Consider the following 18,273-nt stretch of genomic DNA (forward strand, 5'->3'; position numbering starts at 1 on the left):
AAAATTAATTAGAATAAAACTCATTCTCATTAGTTTTGAGTAAAAGTTTATTAATTTATGACACATGAAATTAACTATTTTACAAAAATTAAAAAAGTCATAACTCTTTTTTAAACATTTTTATATAGATTTAGTAATAAACTGTAAGTTATAAAAATGTAATTATTAAGATTTATGATTTATAAGGTAAAGATCTTTAAATATTGCCTTAAACATATAAATATTGTCTTAAATAAATGAATATCCATAAAGTTACGACTTTTAAATAATTCGACTGCCAACTATATCTACTATATATCTACTAGTTTTCTAAAGTTGACTAAAATCAACTAGTACATTTTTGGAATGGACTAAATTGACTAAAAGTTGATTTAATTGATATATGTAGGCACTCTGAAGTGCCTACATACGGAATTTGTCACGTGACTGATCACGTGACAAATTCCGTAAACAAAAATTGCGAAGTTTTTTATATATTCAGAAGACTTTTTCAGATTAAATTTTGACCGATTTTTTTAATCTACCATGCCATAGTTAAAACGTTGTACGAAAGGTAAAATGATTAATCTTTAATAAAATATCTGCTAGAATTTTCAATATCAGTTTATCTGGCTTTTTGTAATTATTTTAGCTTAAAGTTATTTTATTTGCGTTCTAGCATCCTTTAAAATAATATATAACTAGTTTTCTTTGTTTAAAAATTTTTTTTTTTTTGGTTTTGAGATGAATAAGTTGGTCTAAAATAAACTTTAAAAAAATTCAGTTTTTGCTAATATTTGGGTTTTCAGCTTTATTTTTAAATTTAAGTTAAAACCTGCTAAGTCCCGTCCTCTTCTTCCTTTCAGTCCGTCTTAATATTGTTTCAAAAATTATTTCGGTAACTTATTTGCAAAAACAATATAATAATTTAATTGTATAATACAGTATTTGTATAAAATTAACCCTATCATAATGAATAATAAAGAATTGTATGATTGGTATCTATGCTTGAGTGATAAATTTTTGAAAATAATGTGCTCGAATTTCAGAAGCCGATTCTCCAATTTGTTTTCAGTAAGTTACTGAATTATTTTATTTATGTTATGAATTATTTTATTTATGTATATTATGTTTAATTATGTTGTACAAGCTCAAATTATTTTCATTTACTGACAGTAACTGAAAATAATTTGAGCTTGATTTTAGATTTGAGCTCAAATTACTTTCAGTTACTGACAGTAACTGAAAATAATTTGGCGCTACTGCAGTTTAACCCCCCCCCCCTTTTTTTTTTTTTATTGCAGAATATGATAGAGAATTTTATGCTGATTATGAATCGTATAAAAACATAGGTCTGAAAACCAACAAAAAGTGCTCTAAATTGCTGTTGAAGTTTAAAAAATTACACTAAAAACGCTAATATTCGCCATTTTTTCATACTCAGTTATAAATAAAATTCTTTTCAACGATAAATTTAAAAAAGCCTGGTTTCTATCAAAAATGTAAAGCAAAACTGTTAAAAAATGCTGAGCGCATCATTTTCTGGTTTATCTCTGACCCAAAAATTTACCCTGTCTCAAATCATGTACTTTTAATCGCGCCAATCCCTATTTGTCAGTCGATATATGTGCATTTAGTTGTGCCAATCCCTATTCGTCAGTCGATGTATGTACATTCAATTGCGCCAATCCCTATTTTTCAGTCGTTGCATGTTCATTTAATTGCGCCAATCCCTATTTGTCAGTCGATATATGTGCATTTAGTTGTGCCAATCCCTATTTGTCAGTCGATGTATGTACATTCAATTGCGCCAATCCCTATTTGTCAGTCGATATATGTGCATTTAGTTGCGCCAATCCCTATTTGTCAGTCGATTTATGTACATTTAAAAAGCAAAATCTTAAATTAATTTTTAAAAAATTAATTAAAAATATATAAAATATATTATTAAAAACATTTAATTTGAATATAATTTAATTTTGACGACAATAAAAACCGGGTTGCATAATTAAAAGAAGATTTTCTAACCGATTGATTTCAAAATGTAAACTTTGATGTAAAACGTTTTAAAAAATGGCGAATATTAGCGTTTTTTAGTGTAATTTTTTAAACTTTAACAGCGAATTAGAGCACTTTTTGTTGATTTTCAGACCTATGTTTTTATACGATTCTTAATCAGCATAAAATACTCTTTCATAATCAGCAATAAAAAAAAAAAAAATGGGGGGGGGGGGAAACTGCAGTAGCGCCAATAATTTGAGCTTGTACAACAAAATTTTTTGCGCAAAAACATACGCAAGAAAGCAAGGCGTGTTTTTACAGAGAAAAAAAAAAAAAAAAAAACCGATAATAAAATAATATAAAGCTTTTTTATAATATGGTTTTTTATCAATAAAACGCTATTTGAAAAAGAATTGTCTATAAAACCAATATGGCACCACGATCAATCGAGGAGATGTTTAACTATTTAAAGTGTGATATTTATACTTTTGAAGAAAATTTTTTGAAAAATATTGAGGAAATTTGTTCTCATCCAAAAGACTTAGTTATCTCAAATATGAGCCCAATCTCAGAAAACTCAATTCGAAATCTTAGAGAGCGATTATTTGCCGAAATTATTGAGACATTTTGTGCAGATGAATTTAGTGAGGTAAACATAACGCTAGACCTTACAAATCCTGTTGAAAAGAATCTTCGTAAAAGATATAAAACAAGTTTATGTTTAGAAGATATTTATATACTCTCAATAACATTATGTGAAAAGCAATTTCACAAAGAAATCGTTAAGGTAATTATCTCAACAAAGAATGTGGACACTCTGTCTAGTGATAGATTTTTAAGTAAATCAGTAAAAGAGTTGTTACATATTTCAAAAGAAATTCAAAAGGAAAATAAAGAAATTAAAGAAGAACTCATACTGTTGAAAGAAAAAATAATTTTCCAAACTAAAATTATTGAAAACCTTAAGATAGAAAACAGACATTCGGAATTGGATATAAGTCTCTTACAGCCGTGTCAAATATCGAAATTAAAGATTGATGGTTATTCGCAATGTGAAAATAAAATAACCAACACAGGTGCTAAAAAAAATCTAACTCAAAAAACGCACGATAAGCCTCTTAAAAATGCTGAGTACAAACCGCGACTATTAAAAACATTCGCAAATGTAGTTGCTCAAACTCACTCAATCACAAATCGACCACAAATCGATGGAATACTGACCACAAATATAAACGAAAAAACCAAAATCGATAACAAACTACGCGCATCAAACACCAACAATGACGAAAATAATTTTACTTTAGTGTGCCGAAATAATAAAACTAATCAAAAAACACAAAATTGTCCATTAGTAAAAAAACATAGAACTTCAGAGCCAGTTTTCGGAACAAAAATTTCTGAAAATAAAACAATTGCAGGTGAAAGAATAATTCGTAAATTTGACATTTTTGTCGGAGGGGTAAGCAATCAAATCAATGAAGAACTTTTTAAAAACTATTTAGAAACAGAAATAGGAATCACCCCCTTATCTGTTATATTGAATAAAGAAAATGAATACAACAGATCGTACAAAGTTTCCGTAAACAACACAGAAAAAAATATAATATTTAACCCTGCTTTATGGGATAACAATATAATAGTTAAACCATACCGAAAAAAACGTTTATATACTAAAATATTTCAAAATCTGGAAACTAACGGAAACCAGGAAGATTCTCATAGATCAAAATGGATTTAGGGAATATTTTAAAGGAAGAAAAACTTCCAACAACAACATTTAACTTATGTACTTTTAACTGCCACGGTCTAAAGTCCAACATTGAGTATACTAAATCGTTGATTCTCTCTCATGACATAACTTTTATATGTGAACACTGGTTATCGAAACTAGAACATTTTATAATAAAAAATATCTATAAAAATACCCATTCTTCATTTTTCCACCAGGCTAACAAACATGAGCAGGGTCGGCCGTTTGGCGGAAACGCGTTTTTTATTCGGAAACATTTGTTTCAAAACATTATTATTCTTTATGAAGATGATCACATCTTCGCAATAAATCTTAAAAAAAATCAGACTAGTATTATAATTATTGGCATTTATCTCTCATCGTCGCGCAATAATCAAACATCGCTGGAGGAATACAAGAGTCAGTTGGATATAATTTCCGGTGTTATCAACAACTACGAGGGTGTTGCTGAATTTATTGTTCTTGGGGACTTTCAATCTTTTCCTCACGAAATATATGATTTTTTAAAGAGAGCTAGCTATACGAAAAATAACTACTCCGTGGTTTTATCAGATTTTATTAAGTCGAATGAACTTGAATTAGTGGACGTAACAAAAGGCTCTGGACCTAAGATAACGTATCGCCATAATACATTACCAAACGCATCTTACATAGATCACATAGCTCTCTCAAGGTATACGTCTCTTCTGTACTCAAATTGTTTCGTAATTCCTTTTTTATCTCAAAATATGAGTGATCATTTACCAGTATCGATTGAAATTGGAATTATCGGACAATCTTCTCAAGAAAACAATCACAAAAAATCAGAAAATTATAGCATTCCAAATTATGCCTGGAATAACAATGATTTTTTACAACTATATAACAATTGCTTAAATATTAATTTTAATCGTCACAATTTTACGAATGAAAATTACGACGAAGAACTTATCAAGGTATATACTGTTATTACAAAATCTGCATCTGAAGCACTTAGTCAATATTTATTCGGGAAAAAACCGTCTTTGCATTCAAAATCTTGGTGGACACCCGAGTTAAGCCGCAGTAAAGATATTCTTTCATTTTATTTTAAAAAATGGCGGGAAAATGGGTTCCTAAAAGATTCCAACTCTCAAATTTTTATTCGATACCGGATGGCTCGAAAAAATTTCCGCAATGCTATCAAAAATGCTCAAAACAAAAACCTGTACAAAAAATACATTAAAATCGAAAAGTTAAAAAATACAAATCCAAAAAATTTCTGGAATACTTTCAAAAATATAAAAAACGAAGCAAACTCGAAATTGTACACCATAAATAATAAAAAAGATAAAGACTCAATCACGAAAGAATTTGCCAACAGTTTTGAAAATCGATTAAACACTAAAGCAATCACATATACCTCTTCAAATTTTGAAATTCCACCTTGTACAAAATTCGACGAGGTAATAATATCAGATGAAAATATAAAAACGGTTATTTCTCGCCTTAAATTAAACAAATCCAAAGACGCTTTTGGAATCTCAGCTGAACATTTAAAGAATGCGAGCTGTGAAGCACTAACAGAATGGCTCAGAAAATTCTTTAATTTTTCTATTAATCATGGGCAGACCCCAAAATCGATGTCTACATCACTTATAATACCACTCGCTAAATCATATAAAAAATCGCTAACTGATCCAAATAATTACCGCGGCATTAGCATCATTCCAATCTTTACGAAACTAATGGAATATCTTATCCTACTAATCTGTCCAGAAATAAAAGAAACTCATCCTCTTCAATTCGGTTTCACTAAAAATAGCTCAACCCTACACGCCGAATTTGTTATTAGTGAAACGATTAAACACTACAACAACAACAACTCACCCGTCTATCTCTGTTCCCTCGATGCTGAAAAAGCGTTTGACAGCTGTAACTGGGACATTCTGTTTGAGCGACTCTACAATGATAAAAAACTCCCTCTATATATTGTTAATACCGTATCATCATTATACTATGAAAGTAGTGCTTCTGTTTCTTATCTAGGTTGCAAATCATATCCATTCTATCTAACGCAAGGAGTGAGACAGGGATCTATTCTCTCGCCTTATTTGTATAACATTTACACCGAAAACCTACTAGATACCTTACAAAATGAAAGCACCGTAGGTACATCAATCAATGGAAACTATACGGGTGTTGTAGCATATGCTGATGACATTATACTCCTTAGCTCCACCCTTTCTGGCCTACAAAAGCTTCTTAATACCTGTAATATGTACACACACAAAAACTGTATAAAATTAAATGCTGACAAAACCGAGTTCTTGCTCACCGGAAAAAAGCAAATTAAAAACTGCACAATAACTCTCAACAACAAAAAAATAAAACTTCATGATAAACTTAATCACCTAGGTTTTACATGGGATACAAAAAGTTCACCTTTTGCCTCACTTAATAGTTTAAACATTGATCACCGAATATCTAATTTCCGGGCAGTAATCCAAACTTTAATTCAATCAGGAATTCGTTTTGCTCACCCAAACTCCATTGTCCAGCTATATAAAACTTTGGCTGTCCCAACACTGACATATGGTCTTGAGCTTTGTGAACATAAAAAGGTATTAATGCAAAAGCTTAATATAGTTGGAAGAAACGCACTCAAGTCACTCCTCAACGTTTCAAAACATAGCAAAAATTATATTCATCCCTTATTCTTTATTGAAGATATATCAATAACTATACAACAAAACAAGCTCAACTTATTTATTCGCCTGATGAACAATAAAATTACATTTGATATTATTAAGTCGCAGCCGGAAAACAAAACAGCCCCACAACCTTTTTTAGATAGTATCAAGGGTTTGTGTAATAAACATGAACTAAATCTGGAGAAAATAATTCAAAGTAAAAAAAAAATAAAAATTATTGGCTTAAAAAATTTAGTTCCTGAAACGGATCTTCAAACTCTAAAATGTGCAGTTGAATGCTGGAACTCAAAAGAACAAAGAACAATCTTCAAGGATATTCTTGAAAAAAATATTCCTAGATGATAATAATAAAATAATAATAATAATAATAATAATTCAAGGATTTTTATAATTATCATGTATAAAACTCTAATTTACCTTGTATACTTGTATAGTGGGTGTTTAATAAATATATAAATATATAAAAAAAAAAAAAAATTAAAATTGTTGTAGATAAATTTAAATCGTTGAAAAAAAAACAATAAAAGGAGAGATATATATAAGCTGATGCTCTTTAAACCGCCTATTTCGGAAACTAGTTGTGAATTATGCATATCAAGTGAAAAAAATAAAAAAAGGAAATTGAACCAACAAACCTTGAAAAACTGTTTTAAAAAATTGAATCTTGCTTCATGTGGTTGTATAAATAAGTTCAAATCTGCTAATGTTCGTATAAGTAATATGAAAATAAAAATTTACATCTAATGACCCTAGAAGGACATATAAACTATTACATGCAAGTAATAAAGTAAATATTCATTAATTAAAAAAGAAACAAAATGAGGAAATAAAAGAATTAAAAGATTTTTATAATAAAGTCATTAAAAATCTTAATAAAAGAGTTAAACATTTGTTAGTTAAGCTTGAAAAAGTGACAATAAAGTTGCACTCCTTCATGAGAAAAAAGAATTACATGCAAAAAAATGTATTATGTAAACAAGAAGTTTAGCATGGTAGTAAATAAACATGAAAATTTGTCTTTTAACAGTTTAAATAATCCTGAAAAGGATACCGACTCTCCTAACACTAGAGTATTAAGCAAAGAAAATAAAGATTCTAATTTATGTTCTCTTCTCCATGATCGCAGAATAATAAAATTTCAAAATGGAAGGTATTCTAATGATATAAGAGAAGTTATTATGGAGTTAGTTTCTTTGAACGTCAGCATGAACAAAGTTAATGAAGTTATCACAGTTGTTTTAAAAAAACTAGCAAAGATAGATATAGAGAAGCTTCCCTCAATTGGTACAAAATCTCGATTTATGACTGAGGCTTTAGCACTTCAAGTTGCAGAAGAAATGATAAACACTGTCGAAATTAATTCGAGCAATTGTCTTCACAGTGATGGTACCACTAAACATCATAGACATTTTCAAAATTTCCAAGTTACTACCACAAATGGAAGTACTTTATCTTTTGGATTATGTGAAATGGTTGGCAGTGATGCAGATTGTACTATTAATGCGTTAACCAAAACATTAGATAATATATGTGGCATTTTAGAAAGTAGCAGCAAGGTGTCTGATCTTGGGCCAGTTAATGTCTGACATTACACTGATCATACCATGTCTAATCTTGGGCCAGTTAATCCTCTGTTTAATTTCAAGCTTAAAGATATGAGGAAAATGTTACTGCCTAAAGTTATAAAGAACTGAGCAGATTTCATTTAAATGTCTAATTTTTTTTGTAAATTGCATTTATTATCTAACTTTGCAACAGAAACTGAAAAATTATTTAACTCATTCGAAAAATTAGTTTTAAGTAGTAGTTATGAAAATATTTTTGCAGTTAAAGAAGATATTAGCAACAAATTATATTTAACAGAAGTGTAGGCTCTTAGAATAGTTAATAAAATAATTACAGGTCCACTTTGGCAGATAATTGAATCACAAAAGAGTATTCTTGATATGAATCCATTTTTGTTAACCCTAAAAATGAAACTTTCAGATTTGTATAAAAATGCATCATTAATTATGATCTCGAAAACACCTATATTCAGTCCAAGTGATGTTAATATTCATAAAGATATTTTGTATGATTAATTATTTGAAGAGACTAATTCTACTGATTTAAATATTTTAACACAGCAGTCATTAGAAGTAATTTGTCATTCTTTGTTATTTGTTCTGGAAAGACAATCTGCTGATCAACTTCCTGGAGGTAAATATTGGCATCCTTCTGATAATATAAGTAAAGCTGCAGAGAATGTTCCAACAACAAACAAAGCGTCAGAAAGTGACTTTGCAGTATTGGATCTTTTAATTTGTACAAAGCCAAATGCCAAAATACAAACTATACAAGCTTATACTATGTGGTATAAAAACAAAACAATAGACTGGTTGGATAAAAAGACTTTAGATGGGCGTGAGTCATTGCTAAAAAAAACTTCAACAAACTTTAATAAAATGAAACATAAATACAAACAACGTTATTTAGAATTAAAGTTTGAAATGAGTGAAAGGTTGTCTGAAAAGCAAAAACTAAAAAAACAGCGGAAGATAAAGCCTTCTTAAAAAAAGCTAAATCGGTTAATGAGTTGTTAAAATTGAGGACGAAGGTGTGGTTGACCTCAAAAGAAGCAGATGATGAATATGTTTTGTTAGTTGACACATTTAAAAGCAAAAAAATATTAAGATTTTTATAGGTATGTTATGGAAGTTAAATCTGAACCTAAATATTTTTACAAAACTAAAATGCATGGTAGTAAGCGAATAGACTTAACAAACAATGAGTTGTTCAGTAATTTACAATCAGTTATTAGAACAAGGAATTTTCCAGAGCCCATTGAGAGAAGAGTTATTCTTATTAAAAGAAAAGAATGAGATATTTTGATTGCAAAACAGAAAGAAGTGTTAAGTGAAAAATTAAAGAATGCAAGACTGTATCAATTAGCAAATCAACAAAAAACAAACATCTTGGCTATCATTCTGAATGATGTTAATTATCTTGTTGGGAAATTTATTCAACATAAAATAATGAAAATCGACACTAAAAAATACTTTTGGTGTACAGGTGAAGTTCTTTGAGTAAACAAATCAACTCCTAACTTAAAAAAAACTTAGTTTGATGTGGTCTATGAGACTGAGGAAAATCAAGTATGGACTTTTTCATTGCTTGTTGACCTTGAAAAAGGAAAGGTTATAGTTTTGTAAAAAGCCTACTTTACAATTTATTTGAAATAATTACTAGTTATATATATTATTAGTAATATTTTATTAGAAATATACTACATATATTATAAATTATAAAATATTATTATAAATTAGTCGTATATATTAATCTATAATATTTATATCTATATTGTTTATAGTTATTATAATGTAACATATATAGTTATTATATATATTATTAATATTATTATAGTATAAATATATTATAAATTATAACATATTATTATAAAATAGTCGTACATATTAATCTATAATATTTATATCTATATCGTTTATAGTTATTATAACGTATCATATATAGTTATTATATATCATTAGTAATATTATATTATAAATATATTATAAATTATACAATATTATTATATTTCGAATATATTAATTTATATTATTTATATTGTTTAAATATATATATGTATATATATTTATATATATATATATATATATATATATATATATATATATATATTTTTAGATTATTCACCTCCCCAAGGCCCGAGGGGGGCCACTACAGTCGAGGAGGCTACTCATTTTTTTGTGTTTTTATTTTTAGTTGTTATTCGTGGTGCAACCCTCTCTCAACTCTTTAACTCCGAAACACGAACCTTGCCGAGCAAGGCCGCTGCGCGAAGAAACTAAGTTGAGCGCGGTACTTCCAGGGACGTGGTGGGAGTCGAACTCCGAACCTCTCGCTTACAAAGCGAGCGCTTTTACCACTACACCTTTACCGCATTATATATATCGATATATATCTATACATATCATATATGTATAGATATATATCGTTTATATTGATCTATAATATTTATAATATCGTATCTATAATATTTAAGAAAATTTAAAATTGGGCAACCTTGTGTTTTATTTTTTCACAATTTAATGTTGTAATAGAGTTATTACTATATTAATGTGTAATGTGTCTATGACTCAGAGCGTAAAAAGAATTTTTTGGTGTTCGAGATAACTTCCAGAGATGGAGCAAACTCCAAAAATTTATATGTTTATACTTATGTCAAATAATGAGGATTTGCAAAAAATTGCGATGATTGGAGGCTGGAAATAAAAAAGCCCCAAAATTTTCGCCCCCTGCCCCAAACGTGAGAGCAACAAGTTGATGAAGTATTTTTTGTACTATTCTTAACTAGACTTATATTCATCGATAAATTTTAGATTTCATTTTAAAATATTTTAGCGTTCAAAAATTATGACAATGTAAAGTTTAAACCCCCCTCAATTTGAGGGGGTTGTAAATTTTATATGTTAATAATTTTTAAACGCTAATAGATAATACTATGAAACTTAAAATTTATCGAACACCAAAAAATTCTTTCTACGCCTCTGCTATGACTATATTAATGTATATATATTTTTCTGTTATATATATTTTTTCTGTATATATTTTTCCAAAGATTAGTTGTGAACTGAAAGTTGTTTTATTTGTATATTGTTTAATGATAACAGATAGATTATTGCCTAAAGTCGTTGCGTAAAATTTTTACGCAGTTATGACGGTTAAAAAAAAATGTTAAAAAAAAACTAAAATAAAAAAACGCATTTTTTTGTCTTAAAAAATGTCAAATTAGGTAGTATAAAAATGCAAATTTCTTGACAACCAGAAGTGCTACAAAGTTGGTTAAACCCATTTTAAAACAAGATTAACATTTTGAATACAATACATTACCGAAAGTTTAATTCAGTATAAATGTTGCTAAAACGCTATGAAATAGATAAAACTTTAAGATAATAAAATTTAAATGAACAAAAAGTTAGGTAGCATGTAAATAGTACATGCTACTGTTATTAAATGAACAAATAAAATTGGAAAAATTAAATCAAATAAAAAGATAAAAGGATTTTAAGATTATTATGGATAAAGATTAAGATTATGACTAAATCGACTTTAAGTCCGTTAGTAGGTAATCTACAATCAAATTTAAGTCGGTTAGTAGGAATTCTACAATCGACTTATAGCCGACTTTTAGTCAATTTATTCGAAGTTGATAACACAAAAAAAATTGCTTTTATGTGTGACACTGTGTTGAAAGCTTTGGCAGAAACAAACTCAAAGTGTAAGTAGAAGCAGCAACTTGGGTTGGCAATCGAATGCTTGGTAGTCTCAAGAAGTCGTTACGGTGTCGGAGCTTTCAAGCTATGAAAAAAATGAGACATAACATAAATTTACTCAGTAATATGCATAACAAGCAGGGCCGTCCCGAACGGTGGGTGTAGGGGGTTTCTCGCTCCCCAAAGATGTTATATATGCATTTGAGTTGGCACATTTAGCATTTGAGTTGGCAATTTTTGAAGTATAGTTGTCAAATATCAAGGACCTTTTTCTTCTTTTTTTTTTTTGGTGTCTCTAGTTGGCAAAAAACATAGACGACACGCCCCATGAGAGACCTCTTCGGGACGGCCCCGATAAAAAGTAACTTTCTTTTTATTTATATTACCAAGAAATTATAATTTTAAATAATTTATCTCTTTACTTTGATTGTTGGAGATCAACCAGAAAAGTTTGACTTTTTTTATTTTGACGGTATTGAAGTAGACATTAGGTCTTATCTAAACAAAATCTTTTATTTATAAATCTCATAAATGCTTTTATGACTATTCTGAAAAAAAAATTTTATCACAATTTTAAATAGTAAAATTCAAAATAAAATAAAAAAATTAACTTTGTTTGCTAAGGGTTAACGGCTCCTTGGGGAATGTTAATATCTCAACGCTAATCAATGTCACGCCAATACTCAAAAAAGAAAATAAAGTTAAGACTTATAACAACAAGCTGTTGTCTCTTACCAACCCCGTGCAAAGTGATGGAAAAAACTATAGATAAGATTATGAAACATTGCGAGCCATCTAGTATATTAAAGTCTCAACATGGATTTGTATATCAAAAAGATCGCTTACAAACCTGATTAAACCTCGCAACTTTTTAACGGAAGCAGCATACCGTGGATATCTGAATGAAATAATTTTATATGACTTTGCCAAAGGCTTCTACACAGTGTCACACAACGACTTTTTTATAAGATTCCGCTAAGATATTTGAGGCTAGCTATCAAACTGGATCTCTGGTTGGCTAGCTAACAGAAAGTAAATAGTAATAATTGGAGAATAAACGTCCGAGTGGAAAATAAAGAGTAATAATTGGAGAATAAACGTCCGAGTGGAAATGGGTGACAAGTGACGTCCTTCAAGTATCAGTTTTTGAATCACTGCTATTTATGTTCTTGATCAGTGACTTAACAGACTGCAATTATAACCATACCAAATTATACCATAAAACCATAAAACCATAAACATATTTCACGCACTCTACGGATATTTCACGCTCTCCTGACAAGTATATTTTAAATATTTCATTCCATTTATTTATTTTCTCATTTTTATTTTTTATTTTTTTACTTCTTTTCAAATTATCTTACTTATATTTGTACTTAATTTATATCTAAATTATATATTTTATTTGTCGCAAGTTGTAGTTTTTTTTATTTGTTGCAAGTTGTAATTTTTTTTATTTGTTGCAAGATGTAATTTTTTTTATTTGTTGCAAGATGTAATTTTTTTTATTTGTTGCGAGTTGTAATTTTTTTTATTTGTTGCGAGTTGTAATTTTTTTTATTTGTTGCAAGTTGTAATTTTTTTTATTTGTTGCAAGTTGTAATTTTTTTTATTTGTTGCAAGTTGTAATTTTTTTTATTTGTTGCAAGTTGTAATTTTTTTTATTTGTTGCAAGATGTAATTTTTTTTATTTGTTGCGAGTTGTAATTTTTTTTATTTGTTGCAAGTTGTAATTTTTTTTATTTGTTGCAAGTTATAATTTTTTTTATTTGTTGCAAGTTGTAATTTTTTTTAACTATTACAATTTGAAGTTAATAAGTTAATAATAATTAATAATAATAATAATGATAATAACTTCAATAGTAGTAGTATAATAGTTATAGTATAAAGTAATACTTGCTCCACTTGTGCAAATTTGATATGGCTATATATGACTTGATCTTAGTTGAAACAAATAAACTTAATCATAAAGTACTTACTATTTAAAAAATTATTTACACATATATATACATGTATTTTTTATTTACAACGATAATATTCTATTTATAAGTTTGTATATCTACAAGACAAGACATCCCTAAACGTTTAGTTGCATTTTTTCCACTTGATATTTCAAACTAATTATACTATTTTTGTCCTAATTTGTATAGATTTTTAAGTTCTTTCAGAGTAGTTTAAAGTTGGCCAATCATATGATGTACCAGAAATAAGAATATCTCGTATTAATGTTTCAATTGGAGTTTTTCCAACCAACCTCACAAAAAATAGTTGCTCAATTACTGTTGCGCTTATTATTCGTATTGAGGGAAACCGAAGTAATAACTTTCCAAAACGAGTTGGCTGCAAGGGGTATTGAGTTTTTATATAGTCTTCAAGTGCAAAATAGGTTTTCTCTTGTAAAGTTTCTATGTATTGAGGATCGTTCAAACCGGGTGCATCTAAAAAGCAATAAAAATTATCGTTATTTAATGAAACATTATATTTTTATATGTTTAGTACTTTACCCACATTATTTAATAAAACAAATAATGCTACCTGAAGAAAATACAACTATTGCTTTTAAACATGCGAATTCAGCTGGATCCACGTGCATTGCCCTCAGTTTGTTAAGTTGTTCTTTTAATATCCGGACTTGGTCCAAAAAAGATGCCATGTGCTCAGGAGACGCATAAATATTCATTTGAGAGTTTAATAAGTGAGATACATCTATTAGCATTGGACATTGCGCCACGTTAAGAATAAACAACTCTTTCCAACATAATCGAAGTAAGGCTATTTGATCGGTTAATGAAAGATTTGGGAAAAATGGTATGTTGCGAGACCATTCAACAGCATTAAAAAGAAGGCGAGCTGCTAACTCGTACTGGTCGATATCAATAAAATCAAATTGGGGGTTGTTTGACACTCCTTGTGAGTAACGAAATATTGGACAAGGTTCGGCTCTTAATAATAAAGTAACAAATCCAGATAAAAATGAAAAGTTATTAACTGTTGCATCTTCAAAAACCTGAGCAGCTCCTTGTTGGCTATTTAACCTGCCACGCTGTACAGCTTCAAATAAAATATTTTTAAATTTACATTTTTAATTTGTCCTACATCAAAATTTAATTTAACTAAAAATAGAATGAGTAAAAAAACTCTAATCAAAACACTTGTCATAAAATTTATTTTTTAAAGATTTTTGGTGAAATTAGAAATACATGAAAAAAATTACACCTTAGCTAATAATTTTGTTTAGGTATACTATTTTATTTATATAAATAAGTTATTTTATTTATATATAATACTTATTATTCTGAATTGAAAATAATATGCTTAAATAAAAAACCTAAGCGAACCAACGTGTAAATGATAACAATGATAACAGTCGTTTTACAAAAACAAAATATTCAAGTAAATTATTATCGAAATATTACAAAAAAGGCAAATTGCATACCATCTTTACGCATTCCAGCCTTCAGACATTTTTTAAGCCGACAATGCTGACATTGATTACGATGGTGTTGATCTATTGAACAGTTTCTTTTCGCTCTGCAGGTGTATTGTAAGTTTCTTCTAACGCTTCGCTTAAAAAAACTTTTGCAACCTATTTTAGTAGGTAATTAAAATATTTATCAATATAAAAATAGAACATAAGTTTAAGCCTTCAACCCTATGAAATAAGTTTAAAGAAGCTAAAAATAAGAAATGTACCTTCACAAGTATTAACTCCGTAATGTTTTCCAGAACTTTTATCTCCACAAACTCCACAATCTATTACGCTTATTTTTTTTTCTCCATTCTTTACTTTCAATATTGAGTTCCATTCATTTTTTTTATCGCTTTGAGTAATAAAATTTTCCAGTTGCAAAGTAACGGGATTTATAAGCTAAATAAAAACAATAAATTTTTAAGCTAAAAACAATAAATAGTTATATGATAGTTATAAACTACAATATTCATAACTTCCATATTTTTAATTCAAATAATAATATTAAAAAATCCCCCTCAGATATTTCTAATACTTAATAAAGTTTTAACAATAAACTCCGACGGTGCCTAAATTTTGCCGTGTTAGCGTTTTAAGTTTTTTTTGTTTTGCAAAAAAGTTCATTTTCATTATCGTTTAATGTAGAAAATTTGTTTGTGAAATATAAGAAATTATCTAATCTATTGTTTAATTTAACTTTTTTTTATATATATAGATTTTTTTTTTTTTGCAATCAAAATTAAAATAAAGATGTCGGCAACGATAAAATCTAATGTCTCCTATGGTATTATGACTGTAAGAAACACTCACACATATCATATAAACATGCCGGATGTTTTCCGATAATTAATCTAGGTAGCTGTTACAGTTTGATAATAATTATCAGAGATATCTTTTAATATTTTCATTTGAGATATCTTTTAATATTTTCATTGTTAATACGATTAACAACAATAAAAATTTCGACACTTTGACAAAATAATGAAGTTTTAAAAAATATCTTTTATGTGCAGTCTTGTGTGAATACTCATAAACTGCACACAAAAAAAAAATGTTTTTTTGTGAGCAGATTTGGACAATTTCACGCATTTAATTAAGTTGTCAAAACCTTGTTTTATCAGGCAGAGTGCCATATTCCGTAACTAATCTGTCGCTGTATATTTAGAAGTTCAAATGTGTGTTTATTTTAGATTAAAAATAAATTTGATTTTCTTCTTGTAGCAGACTTTAGTACACATTCTAATAATCCTAAAACTGCCTCCTTTATTTTCTGCTGCATAATCTTTTCAGATGCGGGGAGGTGTGATTTTGCAAAAAATGAAACTTTTAATGTAATATAAAATTTTTTTCGTAATTCTAATTTTAATTTTAATAAACTATTAATTTTTTGTTATTAAAATAATAGAAATAAAGTTAAAAAATTATATTAGTAAAAAAAAAAAAAAAATTATAAAGTTTATTATTTAATTTATTTCATTTTCATGGGGCAACTACCCTCAAACTTTAAAACAAAGCATCTAAACTAACTTTTTCCTTATCCAAACAGTAAATATTAGACTGATATTAGAAATTAAAAAAATTTATGTAAAATGGTAGCTCGTTGCTATGGTAACCAATAAAAATAGCTAAAAAAATCCCCCCAACTGGGTTTACGCTGCAATAAAATAAAGAAAAATGAGTAAAGGAGTGATAGTGCAACTATGTAAAACTGTGCTAAATATGTAAAACTGTGAAATGAGTGAAGCCGATTTTTTAACAAGTTAAGCTTTTTTGTAAAATAGTAAAAAAAATCGATAAATTTTTAAAAAACAGTTAAACTTTAGTTAAAACTTTTAAAAAACAATATAAGAGAGAAAATAATAAAAACTCAAATGCAACTTTGCATAAACTCAGGTAAATAAATCTACAATAAGTCTGCAAACAAAAAACCATAATGCAGCATAAAGTCAAGAAAGTTTATAAGTAAATAAGTCTATTAGTAAAGATAAAGCTTTAAAAACTTACAGCATCTGCAACCGTTATAACGTCTTCCATTGATATTGACCTCTTTGGGCGTTAATATTGATCAGTTATTTTAATTGTATACGTTGTTACTCTGCTCAACTTAAAGGTCATGAATGTTCTGTTTTAAATTTTAAAACTTTAAATTTCAATCATGTGACACCTTTATGACCATTGTTTTATGAATCGGCCCAAAAATTAAAACAATTCATTTACTAAAGTCAGCTTTTTTCATACAAAAAATGTATTTACTTGCGTGCAAATCATTTTTGCAAAATGCCATTTTACGTCACATGTCTGAAACAAATTGTTTTACCTTTCAAAATACTGCCATTTTGAAACTATTTAATTGATATTTTTTTAGCTGTCTTAGCTGCCAATCAAGGTTTGTATGAGCGTTTTCTTTGTTTTTCATTGTTTCTTGTTACTTCATTCAGCAGTCTAGGATTTTAGATAATTTTTAGACTTCATTAATCCTTATATTTTGGATTATAATTATTGTGAGCAATCATCAGTCTTTTAAATAAATTTCCCTGATTAAAAAGTCAATATTGATATACTGTCTTTAATTTTTATGATAAACAATTTTTACTCAAACACTCACTCTAACAGTATAAGAATGTTATTTTACAACTCGTAATTATCTGCATAAAAATTATTTATTAAAATACTGATCCCTTGGGCCTGCCAGCATACAGTATGATAAGCTATATGATACTATAATCTATATGAACACTATAACATAAAACAAACACTGTACACAATGTTTATGGATTACTTTCTTATGTTAACACATTAAAACGTAAAAAATGCATTTTTTAAGAGACTGTTTGTTAGAATATTCTTTTTAAATTAATTTTTGTTTATTAAGCTTTTTTAAAACTAAAAAAGTAAATACAATTACAACTAATGTAGTTGTTGCAGTACTGTGATAACGGTACAGTGGTAGCGGTACTGTGGTAGCAGCAATAGCAGAGCGCCCGAGATCTTTAGATCGAACCCTAAGACGTCCTATCTGACATTGTTTATTTGTTGTAAAGAGGTTGTGTTAGCAAAAAAAAAAAATTTTCTTTTTAATATTTTGCACTTAGTAAGAAATTACAACGAGACGTTCAAATAAAAAACCAGACA

General features: G+C 28.1%; 1 protein-coding gene across 1 annotated transcript; it reads right to left on the reverse strand.

The window, feature by feature from the left end:
• Window positions 1-13,635: 13,635 nt before the first annotated feature.
• On the reverse strand, window positions 13,636-17,462 carry LOC100212284 (COUP transcription factor 2). Its single transcript, XM_065815346.1, has 5 exons — window positions 17,146-17,462; window positions 15,366-15,540; window positions 15,109-15,258; window positions 14,208-14,723; window positions 13,636-14,110 (listed from the first exon to the last, which is right to left on the reverse strand). The coding sequence occupies exons 1-5, from the start codon at window positions 17,173-17,175 to the stop codon at window positions 13,827-13,829; spliced, it is 1,155 nt and encodes a 384-aa protein (XP_065671418.1). The 5' UTR covers window positions 17,176-17,462; the 3' UTR covers window positions 13,636-13,826.
• Between the last annotated feature and the right edge of the window lie 811 nt (window positions 17,463-18,273).

Source organism: Hydra vulgaris, chromosome 13 (assembly GCF_038396675.1).
Source record: "Hydra vulgaris chromosome 13, alternate assembly HydraT2T_AEP".
Classification (NCBI taxonomy): domain Eukaryota; kingdom Metazoa; phylum Cnidaria; class Hydrozoa; order Anthoathecata; family Hydridae; genus Hydra; species Hydra vulgaris.